This window comes from Odocoileus virginianus, chromosome 20 (assembly GCF_023699985.2).
Source record: "Odocoileus virginianus isolate 20LAN1187 ecotype Illinois chromosome 20, Ovbor_1.2, whole genome shotgun sequence".
NCBI lineage: Eukaryota > Metazoa > Chordata > Mammalia > Artiodactyla > Cervidae > Odocoileus > Odocoileus virginianus.
This window is the reverse complement of record NC_069693.1, coordinates 9,017,500-9,040,085: the sequence shown is the minus strand read 5'-3', so window position 1 is coordinate 9,040,085 and position 22,586 is coordinate 9,017,500. Positions and strand designations below refer to the sequence as shown.

At 57.8% G+C, this 22,586-nt stretch overlaps 1 protein-coding gene across 1 annotated transcript in view; it reads left to right on the top strand.

Moving 5' to 3' along the window:
* The window catches only part of PPP1R37 (protein phosphatase 1 regulatory subunit 37), a 37,565-nt gene that overhangs the window by 9,214 nt on the left and 5,765 nt on the right, over window positions 1-22,586 (top strand). The window contains exons 2-3 of the mRNA XM_020898220.2: window positions 21,198-21,295; window positions 22,317-22,362. Of these exons, the coding sequence (XP_020753879.2) occupies window positions 21,198-21,295; window positions 22,317-22,362 (144 nt within the window). The remainder of the gene's footprint in view (window positions 1-21,197; window positions 21,296-22,316; window positions 22,363-22,586) is intronic.

Here is a 22,586-nt window from a genome sequence, read left to right as displayed (position 1 = left end):
CCCCAGCACCCCTGTTCTAATCCACAGACCCTGGTTCCCTCTGCCCTGCGTCCCCACACTGTTGCACACGTCATCCCCAGACAGAGCGCTGCTCTGCTCTCCCGGGTTCCCGTGATGCCGCCTCACGCTGTTGTTATTTGTTTGGATCCATCTCCCCCCACTGGACCCAGGAACATCGCAGGAGACCGCGTCTGTTGCCTCTGGCTGCACGAAGGAGACCAACCAGTGGACACCCCCAGGCCCACAGGGACTCTGAGCACAGTGGGCCTGCTGCCGAGCGCCCCAGGTTGGGAGCCTCGGGCCCCTAACCCAGGACTGGGCCTCAGAATAGTTGGGGGGCCCAAAAGGGAGCAGAGGCCAAGGAAGATGTTCATGGGGTCATTTGGATCATTTGCCCACGCTGCCATCCATCCATCCGTTCGTCCATCCCCTGCCGCCGCCTCTCCCCACTGTGCACCAGGTGACAGGGTCCTGACTGCCCTGCCTGTTCTCACGTCCTCTCTCCATTCCCGAAGAAGCGAACCCTGTTTCTTCACATTAGGCTTATGGCCCCTTTCTCTTACTGCCTTTCACAGCCCATGCAGGATCCCTAAAACAGCTCAGGAGGTCGGCCCCCGCCACCTTCACTGGCCACGTCTGGGCCCTCCCTTGCCCGTGTCCTTTCTGCGTTCAAGTGCGATGGCTTCTTCTCAGTTCCAGCCTGCCGGCGCTCCCCACATCCTCCTGGAATGCCTGCCTTGCTCGGCTCTAGCTTGTCCTCGGGTACCAGCAAACCCTTCTTTCCAGGCCCTCTCACGTGGTTCCCCCAAAAGGTCAGCCATCTGGTTATCTGTGGGCCGGAAGGTACTCTTGCGCCCTTGACTGTGAGCATCATGAGGGTGGAGGTGGCTTTGGTTGGGTGCTCCCTTATCCCCTGGTGCTCCCAGCATGTGGCACCGAGAGAAGGAAGGGTAGGTGATGCTAGGCCTCAGGGACTAGATGGGCCCACCCTCACGCGGCCCAGGACAGGGGGGGAATAGAGGACAGGAGGGGGCCCCGAGTCTGCCACTGGTGTCCCCTGGCCAGGTCTGCAGAGCCCTGAACTCCAGCCCACGGGAGTGCAGGCCGGCCGTGTGGGTCGGGGGGCAGGCCCATCTTGGCTGTGGACTTGCTGTGGGTCCTCAGCCGAGCACTGCCTTTCTGTGCAGCAAGGGGGTGTCACAGTCCCTTCCCACCCCGTGTGTTTCCCTGTCTGTCCATAGGTCACCCCCACCATTTAGGGAACGGACTGCCAGGACCTCCTCTTCGTGGGCTGGTGGGCGGGGCAAGAGAGCTCAGGTTGTGGTAACTGACCTGATTCCCTGCCCGCCGGCGACAAGGGCTGTCATGGGAAGAGGTGGAGGAGGTCAGTGGGGTCCAGCCCCCCCTGCTCCTCAGCTCAGGCCTCCACCCTCACTCCTTGTCCTGTAATCCACCCTTCTCTCCTTGGGATACTGGCTTCCCGACACAGCTCTCCCGACTTTGATCGCAGTGACTAGAAAGGGCTAGGTTCCCTGGGATGGGGGTTGGGGTCCTCTGTCCCCCGGGCCTGGGTTCAGCCCTTGGGGTCTGCAGCGTGGAGCTCTTCTAGGCTCCCCTGCTGTATCGTCTCCCCGCTGCACTGTGAGCCCCAGCAGGGCAGGGCTGGGCTGTTCTGGTCACTGCCGTGTCCAGCAGCACAGAGCCGGTGCTGGCGACTGTCATTCCATTAGCATAGAGTTGGAGGGGGGGTGGGTGTAGGCAGAGCCCAGAGATAGATAGAGCTCCCGTGGAGCCCTGCTCAGAGCCCACATGCCTGACAGCAGCCTGACCCTGGCTGGTCCTGAGCAGACACCCCAGGCCGGTGAGTTTGGGGGGTGGGGGAGGGCAGGGCCATCTGACTCGCTGGGCGGCCGCCAGCTGTTGGGTCCAAATGCCTGTGCTCACTGACCACCCAGCCGTGAGGATCCCGGCTGGCACAGGTTCCACCCCCGTTTCCCACGTCCAGATTATCAGGGCTGGAGGCTTATCTCCTGGTTTTACAAGTGAGGCAGCAGGCCTGATGGGGGGTGCTGGCGCCCAGGATGGCTCCTGCTGCTGCATCTCCGGAGAGTGACACGTCCTGGAGGAGGGCAGCTGAGAGACCTGCCTTGTGCCCCCTGGGTTCCCCGCCTGATGTTATTATGAAAAGAAAGGCTCTGGGGCAGTGGAGATGCCATCTGCAGCCCACAGGGCAGCTAAGCAAGTCCTGCCCGAGGCTCCGCTTTCTCCTCATCCCCTTAGTGGGTGTCGGTGAGGGGAGTTGGGGGTGAAGGGTGTGCGGTCACCCGGGAAGCTCAGGATGGTTGTTACTAAGGGAGAGACCCCTTACTTTGATTCTTTTCTGACTTTACAAATAAGATATGTTCACTGTGAAAAAAAAAAGAGAAAAAGATTTGGAAAGTCGAAAGAAAATGAAAATCACTTCTTAAGCTTACCATCTGGAATTTTTTTTAAAAGCTCTGTTGAGATGTAATTCACATACATTTCACCCATGTAAAGCGTACAGTTCAGTTTTTCCCAGGATGGTGCGTTTGTCTTCATAGTCCATTTTCAGAACATTTCATTACCCGACGACCTCTCCCCCCACAAGAAACCCTGAACCCCTTAGCGGGGAATCCCAGCACCCCTCCCCCACCCCTTCAGGCCACCGCTGATCGCTGATCTCTTTCTGTCTTGTTAGCTTCTGGATGTTTCCTGTAAATGGAATCGTGCCACCGGGGCCTTTTGTGTCTGTCTCCTCTCACTCAGCAGTGTTTACAGAGTTCACCCACGTCGTGACTGCCCGTGCTTCATTCCCCGTTATCACCGAATAACATTCCATCGTGTGGATGTTTTATCTCTTCATCCATTGATGTGCATTTGAGTTATTTCCACGTTTTGGCCGTGATGAACAAATAGTACTGCTGTGGATGTTCACGCTCAGGTTTTTGTGCGGACCCAGGCTTTCATTTTTCTAGGAGTGAGATTGCTCGTTGATCTGGTGACTCTAACCCTCTGAGCAACTGCCAGACCGTTTTCCCGGGCGGCTGTCCCACTTAGCGCTCGCCTCCACCAGCGAGACTTCCGCTCCCTCCCTCCACATCCTCTGTTTCGTGTCTGCCCCTTAGATCCCAGCCACCCCAGCGGGTGCTGGGCGTCGCACTGTGGTTTTGATCTAATCTGCGTTTCCCTGATGGCTGATGGTGTTGAGCATCTTTTCATATGCTTCTCGGCACTTGTATGTCTTCTTGGGAGACATGTCTGTTCAGATCTTTGGCCAGTTTTAAAATCGGATCATTTGTCTTCTGGTCGGGCTGTAAGAGTTCTATATATATTTTGGACGCAAGACTCTTTATCAGAAGCGACGCACACCACCTGGAATGTCGTCAGCGTGAAATGCCAGAGCACTTCCTTCCCATCTCTTCAATGGTTAAGTTACAGTACCACAAACACGTAAAAATAAAACTGGGCAGAGCCTGGGTATACAGTTGAATGTCCTACATTTTCACTTCATTTTTCCTTTTTTTTACAAAGCGTGATTAAAATCCACCGTCAGGCCATTGTAATTTGCTCCAGCCATTCCGCGTTGCTGAGCACTTAGGCCCTTTCCAGTTTTCAGCTGCATGAATAATGCAGCAATGTTTAGCCTTGTCCATAAATCTTTCTGTAGTCGCAAGGAGCTTTCTCAGAAGAAATTCTTAGAAGGTGGTTTACCAAGTCAGAGGGTAGGAACCTTTGAAGTCTTATATACAGTCTGTGCCCACAAATGTCTGGAAGCCTTGAGGGACAGCACTTGGTTGTATCGCTTGATTTTTTTCTTTTTTTTTAAAGAATGAATGAATAATACTTTTACATTTGGGTGTCTTGGTGCCCAGATGGTGTTTTGTTTTAATGAACCTTTTTGAACTACTAGTTAACTTGTTTCTTGTTATCACATTAGTTGCTTCTTCTTGCGCTGGGCCCATTTTTGTTTTGGGACGTTTTGTAAGCCCTGTGTCTCTATTTCAGATATCCACTCTTGGGCATTACACCGTGTGCAGATGTGTGCAGATGTATTTTACCTCATTTGTCATTGGCCGTGCTGGAAAGGTGGAGGTGGGAGAGCCTCCTTTCAAAGAATCCCTGTCGCCTTTGCTCTGTTGCTGGCTGTCTGCAGCAGAGAGGGCGGAGTGGGGGGTGGGGGCCCGGGCCCTGGTGGCACTATGGGGGTGGGGGGTGGGGAGGCGGGTTGTGTTAGTGGCGGCCAGGCCCACGCAGAGAGGACAGCAGGTTCCCAAGAGGTTCTCCTGGAAACACACCTGCAGCCTCTGTTCGCTGAGCACTAGGCCGAGCCAGCCGGCGAAGCTGGTGGGGCCCCTCGGTGACCTGGTGCTATCCGTCACTTGCTGAGGTCACGGCCCTGTGCGGAACGTGGCCAAAGCCCCGTCCCTGGGCACATCCAGTCTGCCTCACCCCCAGGAATCTAGGAACCACCCCCCCCACCCCACCCCCCCCGCTCCAGCGTCTACATGCTGGGCCTCTGTGCTGGCTCTTCCCTCTGCCTGGGAAGCTCTCCCCAACTTCCATGGGGTCACCATCTGTTTGTCTGCTGACATTGCTCCCTGTCTTGGGTCTGCCTTCTCCATTGGAAGGGACTTGGGAGGGGATGGTCCAGGGCTGCGTTCACTGCCTCAGTGTGTTCACCTTGAACTGCGCCTGGCCCCGAGGAGACACTCGAAAAACATTTGAGGGAATGAATGAATTTCTGCCTCGTAACTCGTCATTTAGGTCTCAGCTTAAATGTTCCTCCCTCTACTGGCCTTTCCTGATTACTCCCTCCCATCTAAGTGATCATCACCTGTTTTCCTCTGAGTGCTTTCTTGCTTATAATTTGTCACTTTTATTTGTGATTATTTGTCTGCCTTCCTAGCAATCACTCCCCGAGGGCAGGGATCCAGATCTGTTTTGTGCTCTGTTGTCTGCCCAGCCCAGGTTGTTTGGTAAAGAATGAATGAATATGTCCTTTAGCACCCAGACACACCTCGTGAGGCTACATGGCAGTGCTCACCTTTCATAGGGGAAGAAAAGTCAGGTCGGGCAACGAGAAGTTACAGGCACTCAGTGTCCATCCCTGGAGCCTTCACTGCACCAGTAAACAGCTCACAGTTATTGGATTTTAAAATTCCAAACTAAAGTCCCCAGTGCCTCTGAGTCCAGCTGGCCATCTGGTGCCCCGACCGGAAGCCTGAGGCAGGCAGCTTGAAATAGCCGGCCTGGTTGTCCGCTGATGGCCCTCAGCTTTCTCAGAGGTCCCCCGCCCTCAGCTGGGCCCATTGCCTACCCAGGATTTCAGTAGATGGGAGTGGTGGGAAGCAGGGAGCCGCTGAGTGATCTGCAGACCTTTTTCAGGTACCGCAGTGCCTGTCTTAGGTCCCTTGCCTATTTGCCTCACTTGCCCCTGACAGTGACTTTCAGTTCCCCAGAGGCTCCTCAGTTCTCTGTTCTCTGAGCCTTTGTGCATGCTATTCCCTTTGCTGCAGCACACTTCTCCCTCCCTCTACTTTTTTTTTTGGCTGCACCGAATAGCTTATGGGATCATAGTTCCCCGACCAGAACAGCCCATGGATTGAACTTGTGTCCCCTGCAGTGGAAGCATGGAGTTCTAACCCCTGGACCACCAGGGAATTCCCTCCTTCCCTCTGCTTTTAAAATTATTGTTATTAAGTTCTCTTCATGGCATTTAAACTATGTATGTACCATACATGTAAGTTAAAGTGTAGTATAATAAAGACCCATGAGCCTACCTCCCAATTTAGGGCTGAGAACATTACCATTAACTCACCTCTGTCTGGGTGGGAGGGTGGATAGAGCCCAGAGACGCATGACTACTACCGTGCTGGTTGTGATTGTCATGCCTCTTTTTTTTTTTTTTTTTTAAGTTTTATCACCTGTGCATGTATGATGAAAAAATACAGTTTGGTTTTGCTTGTTTCTGAGTGTCATAAAAATGACGATGTGTCGTGAGTGGAGCCTGGGTCTCTCCTTTCCCCTCAGCATTAGGTTTCTCAGTTCCATCCATGGAGATGCTCCAGAGTCTTCCTTTGCGTGGCTCTGCCTTAGATTGTCCTTGATGGACATTTGAGTTGTTTCTGGCTTTCGGTCTTATACACCTGGCGCAGCCGTGAACTTTGTGTATGTGTCACCTGGGGTGTGAGCAAGAAGTTCTCCAGGGTACAGACCTCAGGGTGGAATTGCTGGCTGCAGTTGGAGCTGTGCAGTGTTACATGGTCGTGTGTTACATGATCACACAGTGTTACATGTTAGCCCTATCAAGTGGCTCTTCCCTCCCTTACCTGGTGAACTACTCAGACCCCCCTGGGTCTCCTCACTACTCTCCCCGCCCCCCCCCCCCCCCCACTTTCTTTCCTTCAGTAGATGGAGCACCTGGCAAGGACCAGGTACAGTTATGTTAAATTCCAGGATGAGATGATGAATGAGACTCACAGCCCCTGTGCTCACATGACCAGTGTTGTTAGGTAGCCCCTCCTCCAGGAAGCCCTCCCTGATCCCCCAATCAGGTTAGATGCACTCCTGGGCCCTCCTGCCTTAGTCCTGGCCCCCTCGGGGTCATCACTGTCTGGGAATGGATCTGTCTTGCCCCTGGAGGCAGGAATCAGAGGTGTTTTGAATGCTGTTTCCCCATCATCACCCTCCGGGGGTGGAGCACAGAGCAGGTATTAAGCGAAGGATCTGTTGAATTATGCTGAGACACTGGCCCTTGAGGCAGGTGGGATTAAAGGGAGAACAGAGTCCAGTATCCAGTACTGAGTCAGACTCGGGCCCTGGGCCCAGCACCTCCGCAGGTGGCTGAGCGTGCAGGGTGCCTGGGCCTGTGCTTGGGCCCATGGCGGAAGGAGGGACTGTGGCCTCTGCCCTGGGCAGCTGAGAGGAGCCGCTGCCCAGCTCTTCCCTCCTCGGCCAGTGGGTGGGCTGGGCAGGGGTGCCTCGCTGAGGAGTGGGAGTTAAGAGTTGGCATGCGCGTTCCTTTGAAGAGGGCAGGACTGGGAGGCTGAGGTGAGCCTCACAAAAGGTGGAGGAGGCAGGCGTCCCGGAGGAGCAGTGAGGCTGCACGGGGCCGTCGGTCAGTAACCGCGAGGGTGGTGGTGGCTGGTGTTGGCAGAGCGCCTGCCTGGTGCTGGGTGCAGCGCTGACATCTTCCATGTGCCAGCTGGCCCTATCCACACCCGGTCCCTCGGGGTGGGTGGATCGTTGCCCCATTTCACAGATGTAGGGGGACGGTGACATGCTGAGGGGGGTCCGGCTCGCCCGGCCCGCTGGGAGTGGAGTGGCATCCCCCTTCTGCAGGCAGGGGGCTGGCTCTCAGAGCTACGTGGCCAGCCTGGGCTCCTCCTCGTCCTTTAGCCCTGTGGGTCCTCCTCCATCCCCAAGCCTTCACTCCTGTGTCCTCAGGTGCCCAGCCCTGGGTAAATATTTGTTTCCAGGCAAGCAGGAGTGGTGCGATCAGTATTTCCGAGCCAGGTGGCCGGAGACAGGTGGATGCAACTGGCCCGCGGGCGGAGCCAGAGGAGCCTCTGGGCAGTGCCAAGCCTCTGTTTGCCCAGGCGCCGCTCGCTCTCCAGGTGCTGCCAGATGTCAGCTTGGGGCCCTCTGACGGCCGGCCGGCCAGCCAACACCAGCCTCCCGCCAAACGCGTCACACCAGTGATCTCAGTGACTGCTTCTGGAAGCCTTCATGCGTGTGTGTGTGTGTGTGTGTGTGTGTGTGTGTGTGTGTGAGAGAGAGAGAGAGAGAGAGAGAGAGAAAGAGAGAGATTGGCTCCGTTTTCCAGAAGAGAAAGCACGACCAGAAAAAGATTAGGGCCTTGCCCTGTGGCAGCCAGGGTCTGTCTAAGACGTCAGGGTCAGAAACCACTTGGGGCCCCGTGAGGTAATGAAGGTGCTCACGGGAAGGGCACAGGGGCCTCTGTCAGTTCCCGCAGGGCAGGGGGTGTCAGAGCTGATGGGAAGAACCAGTCCCAGCTCTCCAGGCCACAGCGCTGCTGACTCGCTCCGCTCTCCCGTCACTGGCCGTCCTGGTGGTCGGGACAGGCCTGCTCGGTCCTGGCCCCTAGCCCAGGCGGTCACGCAGGCTGAGCAGAAATCCCACATCCTTCCTGTCAAATGGGGCCTGAGAGGGCCGGGCTCGGCCTCGTGGGGACTTGGGGACAGCTCAGAGGAGGGGACCTGGGCTCCTCAGACGCCCTAAACAGACACTGCCAGATGCACCATCTGCCTCCAGAGGCCACACACCCCCAGGAGACAGCTCGCAGTGTCTCACACACACACACACCCAGGAGACAGCTCACAGTGTCACACACACACACACACACACACACCCAGGAGACAGCTCACAGTGTCTCTCACACACACACACACACACACCCAGGAGACAGCTCACAGTGTCTCTCTCACACACACACACACACACCCAGGAGACAGCTTGCAGTGTCTCACACACACACACACCCAGGAGACAGCTCGCAGTGTCACACACACACACACACACACACACACACACCCAGGAGACAGCTCACAGTGTCTCACACACACACACACACACACACCCCCCAGGAGACAGCTCACAGTGTCTCACACACACACACACCCAGGAGACAGTTCAGTGTCTCACACACACACACACACACACACACACACACACACCCAGGAGACAGCTTGCAGTGTCACACACACACACACACACACACCCAGGAGACAGCTTGCAGTGTCACACACACACACACACACCCAGGAGACAGCTCACAGTGTCACACACACACACACACCCAGGAGACAGTTCAGAGTGTCTCACACACACACCCAGGAGACAGCTCGCAGTGTCACACACACACACACACACACACACACACCCCAGGAGACAGCTCACAGTGTCACACACACACACACACCCAGGAGACAGTTCAGAGTGTCTCACACACACACCCAGGAGACAGCTCGCAGTGTCACACACACACACACACACACACCCAGGAGACAGCTCGCAGTGTCACACACACACACACACACACACACACACACCCAGGAGACAGCTCGCAGTGTCACACACACACACACACACACACACACACACACCCAGGAGACAGCTCGCAGTGTCACACACACACACACACACACACACCCAGGAGACAGCTCGCAGTGTCACACACACACACACACACACACACCCCCAGGAGACAGCTCGCAGTGTTACACACACACACACACACACACACACACACACGCCCAGGAGACAGCTCGCAGTGTCACACACACACACACCCACACACCCAGGAGACAGCTCGCAGTGTCACACACACACACACACACACACACCCAGGAGACAGCTCACAGTGTCTCTCTCTCTCTCACACACACACACACACACACACACACACACACACACCCAGGAGACAGCTCACAGTGTCTCTCTCTCACACACACACACACCCAGGAGACAGCTCGCAGTGTCACACACACACACACCCAGGAGACAGCTCACAGTGTCTCTCTGTCTCACACACACACACACACCCAGGAGACAGCTCACAGTGTCTCTCTCTCTCACACACACACACCCAGGAGACAGCTCGCAGTGTCACTCACACACACCTGCCCCAGCCCCCCAGGAGACAGCACGCAGTCAGAGGGCCCGTCGTGAGCGCTTGTGTTGGGTAGTGCTGTGGCTCCACCCAGCTCAGGGCTGGACGTGTTGTCTTGGTGGTTCAGCATCAGTGGGCGTTGAGCTCTGTGCCCACCCACATGTGCTGGGGACACAGCACCGCCAGGGAGGTGAGAGACAAGTCAGCCTCGACTCCACAGACACACTCGGAGGGCGGGAGGATGAGGGGAACCCAGGGCCAGCGCAGAGAAGAGGGAGCGCGGCTGGGGGGTCCGGGTGAGGCCTAGGGCCACAGGCTGTCCCACCCCCACCCCCCTGCTGAGCCTGCCACTGCGGGCTGCAGGGCCGGCCATGCCCGCCTCTCTCCTGGCTGTGTCCTTGGAAAGTACCCCTACCTCCCTGGGCCTCAGTTTCCTTTTCTGGAAAGTGCAAAGCGATGTGTACTGTAGCCCAGACTGTGGCTGTGGACAGAAAGCGTCGGGTGTGGTTAAGGGCAAGGGTTGTGGGGACTTCCTGATGGTCCGGGGGTTTAGCATCCCCCTTGCAGTGCAGGGGACACGGGTTCGATCCCTGGCCAGGGGAACCAAGACCCTGCGTGCCACAGAGCAGCTAGGCCTGCGTGCTACAAGGAAGACCCTGTGTGCCGCGACTAAGACCTGATGCAGCCAAGTGAGTAAATAACAAAGGAAAAAGGAGCCAGGACTGAGGCGTCAGACTGCTTAGGCCTGAGCCCCGGCTCCCCATGGCTCTGTGACCCTGGCAGGCTCCTTAACTTCTCCTGCTTCAGGTCCATTTTTCACCTGGGGAGTAAATCTGCCCTTATCTGATTGCCAGAAGCAGTAAGTGTAATGCGCTGGCAGGGTGCTGTCCGTGTGTTTGCTGCTGTGAGTAGCGGTGCCTTAGAACTAGAAGTGGCCTGTCACACAGCCGGCCCTTGGGTCTTTAGTGTGCCCTGTGTGATCAGGGCCTGGGGCTAAGGCCTGGCCTCCCCCCTCCCCCTGGAGTGCCCTGGAGCTTCGTCAGGCTCCTGCTGAGGGGGAGGCTCCTTGGTGGGCCGAGCTGAGATGTCTGTTGACTTAGGAGGCTTCTGGCACCTTCAGACTGCACGTGTTTCTGTAGCAGGATCTTCTGCTGAGCCTAGCAGCTTGGAAGGTTCTGAGGGTGCCATGGGTGGAGTAGCCAGGCCCTCCCTCTTCCTGGCCTGGGGCTCCTGGCTGGTTGCTTAAGCCCAGCCCACCCCCTGCAGCTGGCTTCCCGATCCTGCCTCCCCTCCCCCAGTCATGATGCCTCCCTTCTGGGAGAGGGAAGACCACTCTTATCACCCAGGAAGCTGTGGGCATTGTGGCCCCTTCGCAGACTGGGGAGGGCCCAGGATCTGAGAAGATGGGACTGGCCCAGCCTCTCCTGAGTTGCCTCCTGTCCAGGGCACGGCATGGCTTCCTGCCGCCGCCACATGGTTCTCTGGGGAGAAAGGAAGAGAGACTTCTTGCTATTCACAGAGTGAGTCGTTCATTTGCCGCAGTGATGTCTCTAGACTCACGGAGCCCTTGGTGTAGGACAGAGAGCTAGCAAGGAAACAGATACCGATGGGGGTGCATCCCGTGAGGCCCCAGAGGGACGTGGTGGAGAGTACCGGTGTGGGGGCGCTGATGGAGAAAGGGGCCAGAGAAGGCTTCTCAGAAGTGGTGACATTTGAGCTGAGACCTGGATGACAGGTCAGGAAGGGGGAGTGGGGAGGGGAGCGCTCTGAGCTGCAGCAATAGCAGTTGCAACCTAGTGGCAGAAACAAGCAAGGTCGGGCTGGGGAGGTGTGTGCGCGGGGATGGGGGTAAGACCACTGCAGGATAGAGTCAGGGGCCTTGTCCTGGGGTGAGGAGTCGCAGCCTCAGTCGCAGCACAGGGACAGGCCGTGGAGACTCAAAGTGCCAGAGGCCAGCCTGTTCCTCACCGTGGTCACCATGGTTCATTATGTGCCCGCCTAGCTCTAAGGGCAGAGACTGAAAGGTGGACGGTTTTCCTTTCCTGGGGGACCTGCTGCAGTGTCCCCGCACATGCTCACCATGTTTCTGAAGGTGCACACCCAAACACACCCCCTGGGGGTCTCCCCAGCACCCCGCCCTGGCCCCGGCTCTGCCAGGGACAGGCAGGGGGCCGCCCAAGCGAAGGCCCAGGAGACCAGGCTGGCTGGAGTGAGGGGCAGCGGCCCCTGGCGCTGGTGCGGCTCCAGGACTGATGGAGTTTGGCATCACCAGTGGCGACTTGGGCACCCTCTGCTGGGAAAGTTAGCGCTTCCAGCCTGGGTGTGACCTCCGCTGCCTCAGTCCCTCTGAGCTACAGAAAGGCTGGTGGGGGTGGAGGAAGCCCAGCGCTTCGTCATCGGGAAGAGTAACTCATGACCGTGTCCCTTCGTTTTCCCGAGGAGTCACAGGCAGAGGCTTTTTTGGAGCCCGCTGCGCTGCTAGAAACCCCTGCTGGTGGAAGTCGTCCTAGCAGAGGCCGCTGCTCCCCTCCACTGTGTCTGGGCCCTGTCACTCACCCATCCTGTCCCCCGACCTCCTGGCCCCCAGATCACCTGTGGCTGGGTCCTGGGGGAGCCCCCAGCCTGGCAGGGGGACAGGGCCTCGGGTCGTAACTGCCGTGGGCACGGGTATCCGAGGACGCTTCCTCCTGGCGGGTGCAGAGCCATGGAGCTGACTTTGGCCCACTCTGGAGGCCATAGTGGCCCAGCCGTGCGAGAGGAGGGCCCTGGAGTGGGTGTCCTGTGTGCTCGCTCAGGCGCGCCTCCTCTCTGCACCTGATTTTGTCTGTCTTAGGTTGGGGGCCTGGTCACCTCCCCTTCCCAGGGGTGCTGTGAGGCTTCAGCTCAGGCCCGTGAAGGTTGTCACTGGTAGCGGGCTCCGTGCAGAACTCAGAGACGCTGCCATCGCACAGGCCTGTGCCGGAGCCCTCAGCTTCCCCCGCCACCACCGTGTACCTCAGATTCCGTGTGGCAGCCCTCCGTCCGCGTGCCCTGTCCCCCGGGTGTGGGTCTGAGGCCCAGCTTTGTCTTCCTCCCTTCCTCCCTCCAGCCCCTGTTGGCTGATCACCTGCTGGGCCAGACCTGACTGTGTAATTAAGGTTGTCGGGAAAGGCTGGCCTTGGCCTCCCTCAAGCTTCTTCCCTCTGGTCCCAAATGCTGCCCCTGGGCCCCATGTGGACCACCAGCTCTGAGCAGCTGCTTCCCACCCCCATTTAACTTTTCATGGTGGACACCTCCCGACAGAGCAACTGTAGGAGTATGATGAACCCGCTTTCCAGCTTCAGTAACGACCCGTATGTGGCCAGTCTTGACCCTCAGGCTTCCTCGCCCCCATTACTTTGCAGCAAATCCACCATCCCCCCATACGTTCTTCTGAGTTGCTTCTGAATTGGCAGGGGACACTCAGCCTCAAGCCAGCCACCTTCTGTCCTCGGCGGTCATCTGCCCCAGTGCAGGACAAGACCGCGCTCCCTGTGGCCCCTTACGCAGTACATGATGCTCGGAGAGGAGCACTCCCCCACCAAAGGAGGCTCCCCCCCAGCAGGGCGAGGCTCCGGAGGCTGCCAGGAAGGCCTTCACGCTCTGATTCCTGGTCAGCTTCCCTTGCTGCTCTGTCTCTGGGTTAGTTTGCTTTCTAATAATGAGCACTGTTCCGTAAAAGGTAGTGTTCACCAGCTTGCTCTTCTGTTCTATGCTGTGGTTAGTAACCTGATAGGTATGCAAGGTCGCACCTTTACAAGGATCTCTGGATGAATCTCCAGGAGTGGAGGCACTGGAGCAAAGGGCACACGCATTTGTCTTTTGGCGTCTTGATTGGTTGATGTAGCCATATTGCTGTTGAAAGAGGTTGTGCCTGTTGGTGCGGATACCGGCTGCTCAAGGGCGCGTCCACCTCCCACGGTCACCAGCAGGTGCTGTCCAGCTCGTGGGGGTCGGCGTGTCTGAAAAATACATTAGTGTACTTGCATTGAATCTGAATTTCTCTTTATTCTGAGAATGAGTGTGGAAGGATTCCGAACCTCGGTTTCCATCTCTGGGGACTGGACTGGCGGAGGCCGTCATCGAGAGGTGGCGGGGAGAACTTGATGAGGCTCCCTCCCCAGCCGAGGAGCCAGTGCAGCTGCTGGAGATGCAGGGTGTGGACGACGCAGACGGGGCCAGTTCCGGCCTCTGCCTCCCGCCGGAGCAGCGCCCCTGGGCAGGTCACTTCCCGTTGTGGGCCTCACCTGGAAGGCAGGATGACGATGCCTACCCAGGATGGGTCACGGGTTGTTTCTGGCAGTCTGGACCCTCGCATTCTGCGCGTGGAGCCAACCCCCCGCCCCACGATGTCAGAGGCCTTGTCTGCCTTCAAGGCCCAGGACAGTGGCCAGACGTGAGCTCCACCGTCTGTCTCTCCCTCCCTCACATTATCTTGGTGCCTTCTCTGTGCCTGGCCCTGTTAGGGACAATGTAGGGGACGTGCATGGACCCCCATCCTGGGGCTCCCAGTCCAGTGACAGTTCAGCGTGGGCCAGGCTGAGATGGGGGAGCCCAGGGGAGGGAGCCTGACCAGTGGGGGGCTCATGGAGGGCTCCTGAGAGAAGGGGTCCCCTGAACTGAGGGTTGAAATGAGAGTGTCCTGCCTGAGAGGAGGGAGAGAATGAGGTGAGGTGAAGCCCTGGGCCTTTCTGGGAAAGGAAAGGAGTTTTGAGTGTGGCTGGAGCACACTGCTGGTGGGGGTGGGGCGATCCACGGGCAAGTCTTCAAGGGGGCTTCTGAGACCTAGCTTCCCCCTCCACCTTGTCCCAGCTCAGTCCAGAGCATGCACAACACCCCCCAAGGGCCTCCCTGGATGGGCTGCATACTCCTCCCCCCAGGTAAGAACCCCTGGAGGGCAGGGACCCCCGTCCGAGCCCTCCCTGTCCTCCCAGCGCCAGCACACAGCTTGGCACGCCTTGCTGGGAGGTGTGGACTGACGAATAGGAAGGTGGTGTCTAAGTGAGAATTGTCGGTTAGAAGCCTCACTCCAAGGGACTGAAGGCTGAAGGGGGATTTTTTTGTCTTCTGGATCTGAGGAACCTTGACTAACTTGACTTCCGACCTCACTGGATTCTGTGTCTCTCTCCTCTGGGCTCACCTCTCCCAAGTCGGCTTTATTCTCAAGAGACTCTCTCTCCTCTTGGTGGATTCCGGAGTGGCTGCTCCAGAAGCAGGAGGCCACCTCGTCCACCCCTGGGGACACGAGCCCTTGTTTCCTGACAGCCCTGCAGGGGTCATCCCCCTGTCCTCGGCCGGTCACTGCCAAGGGGGCTGCAGAAGGGCACCTCTGGGGAGGACGGCGGGACGTGGAGGTGACGCAGACGTCCCACCTGGGGCCCGGGGATGGCGTTGTGAGAGCGGTGGGGCCCGGTGCTGACTGCCCGGGGCGGCAGGAGGGGATGCGGACAAGGCAGCCTCACCGTGGGGGTGGGCTGCGCGCCTGACATGCCGTCTTCCCCGGGGGCTGCTGGCCTGAGGCTTCATGTGCTTCCAGGTGCCTTTTCAGGGCTGGCCTGGTGCCCCCTGAAGGTGTGAGCCCAAGCGGCCTGGATGGGCGAGGATGGTGTTCCCCAGACGTCAAGGCGTGGACAAGAGCCCGGGGGCCCTGGAGGACTGGGCCCTGCACTGACCCTGCTGCTGCGAGGCTCTGGTTTCCTCTTTCGGGCAGGGTGATGGTGATGGTGCCTCTGTCTGCGGTAGGAAGGGTGTGACAGGACCCTCTGAGGGTGGGCTCCGCAGATGCGCTGGTCAGGCCCTGGGAGTCAGGACCACGTGCGGTTAGAACCCAGGCCTGGCTCCGGGCCGCCCAGTAGCTTCAGCCTCCCTCTTCAGCTCTGGGCACCAGTCCTGACAGCCTCCCTGTTAGGGGACTCAGGGGGCTCCCCGCTCCCCAACCCTGGTCTCTGCAGACACAGTCCTCCTTAGACCTTGGATAGTGCCTGACACTGCTGTGAACCAGCCTAGTGGCTCCTGTCTCGTGCAGAGAGCGGAGTGCTCCCTGAGGCCGGCTGGATCCCCGTCCCTCTCCCTCTGCCTCTCCTGGCGGCCTGGATCCTGCCCAGCCTGTTCCCACCCCGCCCCGCCTCCACGCTCCCCGCGGCCACTGCCCGCTGCTCTGTGTCTCTCATTTGTGTCTGCAGCCTCAGGAGTGAGAACTGCCCCATCCCCTTGTCGTCCCCCCCCACTGCTGCTTCCTGGTTTTGACCCCCACTTGGGTGACCACAGCTCCAGGCAGGCAGGGGTGTGGCCTGAGTCACCGCCGCCCCCTGGCGCCCACCCTGTTCTGGCCTCTCGTGGGTGCCTTTGCACCTGTGTGCAGAGGAGCGAGCCCTCTCTGCCCGTCACCTGATGCCCGGCATCGGGTTCTGTGTCTCTTTGGGAGGCAGGGGGTGGGGGAGCAGCCTCGTTTGCCCCACAGCCTCTTCCTGGGAGACTGGCACCGGCTGCACACGGGCCTCGCTCCCCACAGTTCACACCTTTGCCCCGGCCCCTGCCTCCACCCAGGCCGCTCAAGGGTCGTGCGAGAAAGGAGCCATGTTCCAGGTACAGAGCGGGACAGGTCGGAGTGTGCATTCCAGCCTGGCCGCTCCTGGCTCCGGGACCTTGGACAGATGGCTTGCCGTCTCTGAGCTTGCTTCCCTGATTACAAAGTAGAAATGCAACTGCCAGTCTCACAAGGTCACGCAGCTGGCAGAACAAAATGGCGTAGAAAGTGCTCCTTTCTACGGAGCAAGTGCCCGTAGACTACTACGTAGATGGAGTAAGTGCCTGATGCCTGGACGTGGTGGCCGTGGCCACCATTGTCACCTTTCTCCAGCTGTGTCTCCCGCTGAGCCAGGCCTCACGCTGGGCAGCTCCGTGGCGGGTGCCCTCACGTCCCTCTCTCCTGAGACCCTCCAGGTGTCCCTTTCAGAGAGGGAAAGAGGTCATGGTGTTCATCACAGCCTCACAGGATGAGGATTGGAACATGGGTCCTCTTACCCGAAGCTGTGACCTCTTTGCATCCCACCCTGGAGCCCGGGGGTGCGCCCCTCACTGCACCGCCCCTCCTCTCTGATGGCTGCTTACACCAGGCCCTGCCCAAATCAGACCTTCGCAGCTGTGGCTGTGGGAGCTGACAACACACTCACAGGCGTCTCCCCCTTGCACACCCCTCACCAACTGTTCCGTCACTCGACAGGTGCTCTGTTCTCTTCTGGGTCCCCGCCTTACAGTGTGGAGACAAAACACAGCATTGCCGGCCGGCTGGCCTGGAGGAGCACTCCGGAGCGTGAGCTCGGCCCCGGCCTGGAGGAGCACTCCGGAGCGTGAGCTCGGCCTCGGCCTTGAGGAGCACTCCGGAGCGTGAGCTCAGCCCCTGTCTGAGGATGCTCTGTGCTGACTCAGTCACCACACTCACCCTGGGAGGAGTCCCGCTCGGCCTCGTTTTCAAGGTCAAGTGGTTGAGGTGCAGACGTTACGTCGTTTTGCTTGGAGTCACAGAGCTTAAGTTGGGAGCCAGGACTTGGCCCCAGGCGCTCTGGCTCTGGAGCCCGTGCTCAACCATGCTGCGAGACCCCACATCTCCGGTGAGCTGTGTCCAGGCAGGGCCTTCCTGAGCTTGTAGGGGCGGGGGCAGCCAGGACCCAGGCCCCCCGATCTCAGGCTGGAGCTGGGCCCTCACCACTTTGCAGCCCTGGCCTTGGAACCTGGCCCCAGGGCTCCGACTCGGGCCTCCCAGCCTGGCCCAGCCCTGGTGGCTGGTGACCTCACCATGTGACCTGTCCTCACGCAGCTCGCCGGGTTCGCTCGCTGGGTTCGCGCGCTCATCTCTGGGTGCCTGGCTGCAGCTGGAGGCCCGGGCCCTTTGACTCACAGCGACCTTGTGGCTCTGTTAAGGCTGGACAGGTCGAGGGCGGATGACCCAAGGTCATCACAGATGAGCAAGTGTGCGGGCGCTGGCCCTGAGCTGGCTGCCTGGGCCAGCCCCTGCAGCCTGTAAAGTGCTTGAGTGGAGCCTGGCACAGCGGAAGTGCTGCGTAAATGCTCTGTAATTTCTCCGAAGCACCTGTACTGCCATTTCCTTACCGTGTTTTTTGTTTTTTTTTTAACATTGGTTTATTAAAAAATTTTGAATATGTTTCATCTCATTCATTTCCAGTGATAATCTATGCAAAGTGCTGGCTTTGATTTAATAGTTCCTTTTTCTTATATATGAATGAAATACACATACATACTGATGACCTCCTCAAGGTCCTTCCCAATCCACCTGACACTCAAGCATGCCCACTGGTGACAGACCAGGCCTGGGGACGTGGCTGGTGGTGCCGTTGAGAAAAGCGAGACGGGGCTGGGGGGCCCCCAGGGTGAACCCCGCTTTTGTTCCTCTGAGTGTTTCACCCACTGCTGCCCCCGCCTGGAATGTGTGTCTCAGCATCAGAGGAGAATGACGAGACGCAGTTATCATCCTTTTTGAAAAGTGATGTTATTTCATTTACCAGTTTTTGGCTGAGCTGGGTTTTCATTGCCGTGCGCAGGCTTTTCTCCGGTTGCGGCGAGCAGGGCCTGCTCTGGTTGTGGTGCATGGGCCTCTCTTTGCCGCCCGTGTCTTCTCGTGTTACGGAGCAGGGACTGTAGGCGTGTGGGCTGCAGCAGTTGTGGCGCTCCGGCTCTTAGGGCACAAGCTCAGTAGTTGCGGTGCATAGGCTTAGTTGCTTCGCGGCATGTGGAATCCTCCCGGATCAGGGATCAAACCCACGTCTCCTGCGTTGGCAGATAGATCCTTCACCACTGAGCCACCAGGGAAGCCCGCAGTTGTCATTCTTGTCTGCAGTTGCTCTGGGCCTTGGGCCCCAGGTCTCCGAGCTTGTCTGTCTCTCCTGCCCCTGCTCTCAGTTTCCCCTGCTGCACACGAGTGGGCAGGTGCTGCCTCCCCCAGCCCTGGCAGTGACCTTGTGTGAGGCTGTACAGGCATCGAAACCCCACGGGTGCCTCACTGGAGGAGTGGCTGGATGGTACCTGTGGCTGGTGTGAGAGCTGGCAAGGTCAGAGACCCTGGCCCTCAGACTCACCAGGACGCCTCTCAGAGCAAAGACCAACACAGTGGATAGGCTTTCAGGGGACATCGGGAGCCAAAAGTCCTAGGCAGTCAGGGAGGGCTTCCTGGAGGAAGCAGTGTTGGAGCTGGACACCTAAAGGACTGTGTTGCTAAGGGCTCACATTTCCTGTAGACTGTCTAGGATACTGAGAACTGCTAGTTAACAACCCCATGTGTACCAGTCCCTACTTCATCCCCATCTGAGGTGACCAAACCAGCTCCACCTTGGCCTGGGGGCCGTTATTGAAGGGAGTGGGTCTCAGGGAGCAGTTTTTGCCTTTTGGCCATCTGGTAAAGCCTGTTCACACTTTTTTAGAGCGACGATTTTTTTTTTTTTTTAAATCCTGGAGTGGGCTGCTATGCCCTCCTCCAGGGGATCTTCCTGACCAAAGGGTTGAACTCCCGACTCTGGATATCTCTGCACTGGTAGCAGGTTCCTTACCACTAGTGTCACCTGGGAAGCCCCGTGCAGCAGCGATTCTTAAAGGCGGAAAACGGGATTTATAAAGGGTACTAGTTAAAATACAGTTTATTAAATACCTTTAAAATCATTATATAGTATTTATACTTGTCCTCATTGACACATGAAATAACAGGATGTAGCAGCAGCTCGGACATCTCCCAAAGCAGTGATGAGTGTTCAGGATCTGCAGTAACTGTTCTGTGATGTGAAAACATCTGCCATTTCTATTGATGACAGTGTTAGGGTCTGCTAAAGAGTGTTTCTTTTCTTTCTTTTTTTGTCTCTTACATTACTAAGAAGGAAATGCTAAATTACATCACAGTTCAGCTAGTGAAAACAAAGAGGCAATTTTTCTCAAGTTCATGGATCCCCCAGGGGGTCAGTGGCCCCTTGCTTGGTGGATTCCCTGAGGACAGGCCAGTGCCTATCCCCCCTCCCCCAGAGCTGGGAGCCACCAGGCACATGATGGCATGTCAGGGAGGGCAGCTGACACGGGGGAGGCTGCTGGTCACCTGCAGCTTCTCTCAGGCTCCAAGCTGCCCACGTCCACCCAAGAAGGAAGTGAGGGGTCTAGGATGGGGCCTGAGCGCTGGGGAGCCCGGGGCCTCTACGAGCTTCTTTCCTCCAGCATCCCTCCCTAACACAGTGGAGAGAGTTCTGGAGTGGGTATTCCACTTTGCCTGGACCAGCTGCCTGGCCTCAGGGAGGCAGCTTTCCTTCCCTGGACCTTGGTTTCCTCCCCAAGAAGTCATGGTGCTGTTTGGTAGGGTCGGGGTATTGGGCTCCTGGCCAGAGTAGTGGCCGGAGGGAGCGTCCCCCGGAAATGCCTGCCCAGAGCTCCTCTGGGGCTCCCACTGGCCCATCCCTGCCCACCCTGCAGCCCCCTGTCCGCTCCACGCCGCCGTCTCCCTGCACCCAGGCCTGACCCTGTGCCTCCCCGGCCCAGGGCCCCTCCTTCCTGCCCTCCTGGCTGCCCCGGGGGCAAAATCCGGGCTCTGACAGCCAAAAACTGGTCTTTTCACCTGGCAAATGGCTAAACAAAATGCATACCTGGACAGTTACTACGCAGCACCACAAAGGGGCCGACACTCAAAACTGTGAAGCGGGCTGCCAGAGGCCACATACTGTTTGCCACCATTTGTATGAAATGTCCAGAAAAGGCAAATCTATGCAGACAGAAAAGCCAGCCCTACCTTCCGCATGGTGACAGGCCCCGAGATTCCCAAGGACAAGCCTGTGCAGGTTGGGTTTCGGCTGCACCCCTCGTTCATTTGGGGAGCCACTGTCTGCCGCCTTGGGGTGCCAGGGCCGTATCAGGGACTCTGACTGCTGCTGTGTCCCTGGGGCACAGGAAGCCCTGTTTGGTACTGAGGGCGTTTTGGGAGTGAGGAATCTGAGAGGCCGTAGGCATCTCAGTTAAGGGCTGAGTTCCAGCTCCACTACCCACCAGCTGTGTGACCTTGGGCAAAGTGCTTCATCTCTCTGAGCTCAACTTCCTCATAAGGTCAGAGTGTGGCCTCATTCTCTCATTCAAAAGAAACCACAAATCAGACATCTGCTCTGGGTCTGGCCCTGTGCCGGGTGGTGTTGGGGATCCTGGGGGTGACCAAGGGAGCCCCAGTCCTGGCCTGTGGGGTCTCCCAGTCTAGTGGACGAAGTAGCTGACAGGTAGAAAAATGGTGTGATATTAGTTGTATGATGTTTATGTGAAGGTGTTTGGGGAGCTTTGGGTAGGTGTAGGAGGATGGGGTAACTTGACTTGGGGGCACCGGGAGACACGTCCCCAGAGTAGCAGTCACAGCAAGGGCCTCAATAGCAGGACTGAACTCAGTGGGTTGTTGGAAGGAGGTTAAGAGGGGAGAGGGGTGGGAGAGGCCAGTGGGTGGGATGGGTGAATGAGGCCCAGGGTGTGGAGAGTCACCTGCCTGGGTCTTCTCTGCCTGCAGCCCAGAATGTGACCGTGGACGAGATCATTGGCGCCTACAAGCAGGCTTGCCAGAAGCTGAACTGCAGACAGATCCCCAAGCTCCTCAGGCAGCTCCAGGTATGCCAGGTGACTAGGGGTGGGGTGGTCCCTGGGGTGAAGCTGCCCTCCCTGTGCCCCCCAGCACCCTCTGGGCCCGTGGTGCCTGCCCCAAACAAGAGAGGGTACACGAAACACTCCCCCTCTCCAGCCTAGCCTGCCAGCCAAGGGCTGTGTAAATATGTCTTTGAAAATCCTCTCTTAAGTGGTAAAACCAGTCAGGCTCTTCATGAATACTTAAACAGTACAGAATTATACAAGTAGGAAATTACTCGTCAAGAATCATCCGCTCTCCAAATAAGTTCTCTTCTCCAGAGGAAAAGCCATGTATATGAAATTTAAAAGCCTGAATGACAAAAATAATGTATATTCTCTCTTTTAAAAAGTTCAAATACTGCATGTATAAAAAGCAAGCTGTTTCTCACTTCTTGCCCAAGTCCCATTCCCAGGAGTGCCCCCTGGTGGCAGCTTGGGGTTTTCACCCTCTAGACTGTGCTTTTATAAATGGAGGAGTCAATGTCCAGAGGTGTGTAGACGCATGGGCAGGTTCTGTTTTTTGTATGACTGAGGCCTTGCTGTGGGGCTTCTCTGATGGTTCAGCCCATAAAGAATCTACCTGCAATGTGGGAGACCCAGGTTTGATCCCTGGGTCGAGAACATCCTCTGGAGAAGGGAGTGGCAACCCACTCCAGTATTCTTGCCTGGAGAATCCCCATGGACAGAGGAGCCTGGCGGGCTACAGTCTCTGGGGTCACAAAGAATTTGACACGACTGAGTGATTCACACACACACACGGCTTTGCTGTACCTCTGGCCTGCTCGCCCCTAGTCATCATTCGCAGGTGTCTTCCCTGTCGCCCGTCCACCCTGGTCATGTTGGTAGACCACTGCCTCAGTGCCTTCCCTCTGGACGGGTCGTTCCAGAATGTTCCAGGATTGCTTGTTTCAGAGCCCTGGCTCCCCCACTAACTGTTAGGGACAGACAACCTGACAGCCTGGTCAAGGTCTTCCCGCCTTGACCACTGTCCGCTCTGCTTTCCCAGGAGTGCACGGACCTCGGGCACCGCATCGACTGTCTGGATCTGAAAGGTGTTTGTCTGGAAGGGGCCGGGGGCCCTTGGGTGGTGGGCAAGGCTGGGGACTCCCTGGAGGGGGCTGGGGGCCCTTGGCTGGTGGGCAAGGCTGGGGACTCCCTGGAGGTGGCCGAGGGCAGGCAGGGCTGGGCCAGAGAGAGGTGTGGACGTCCCCGGAGGTGAGACAGGTGCCTCGAGCCGTGGGGAGGCGCGGGGGTCTTTACTTCCTGGGTTGGCCCG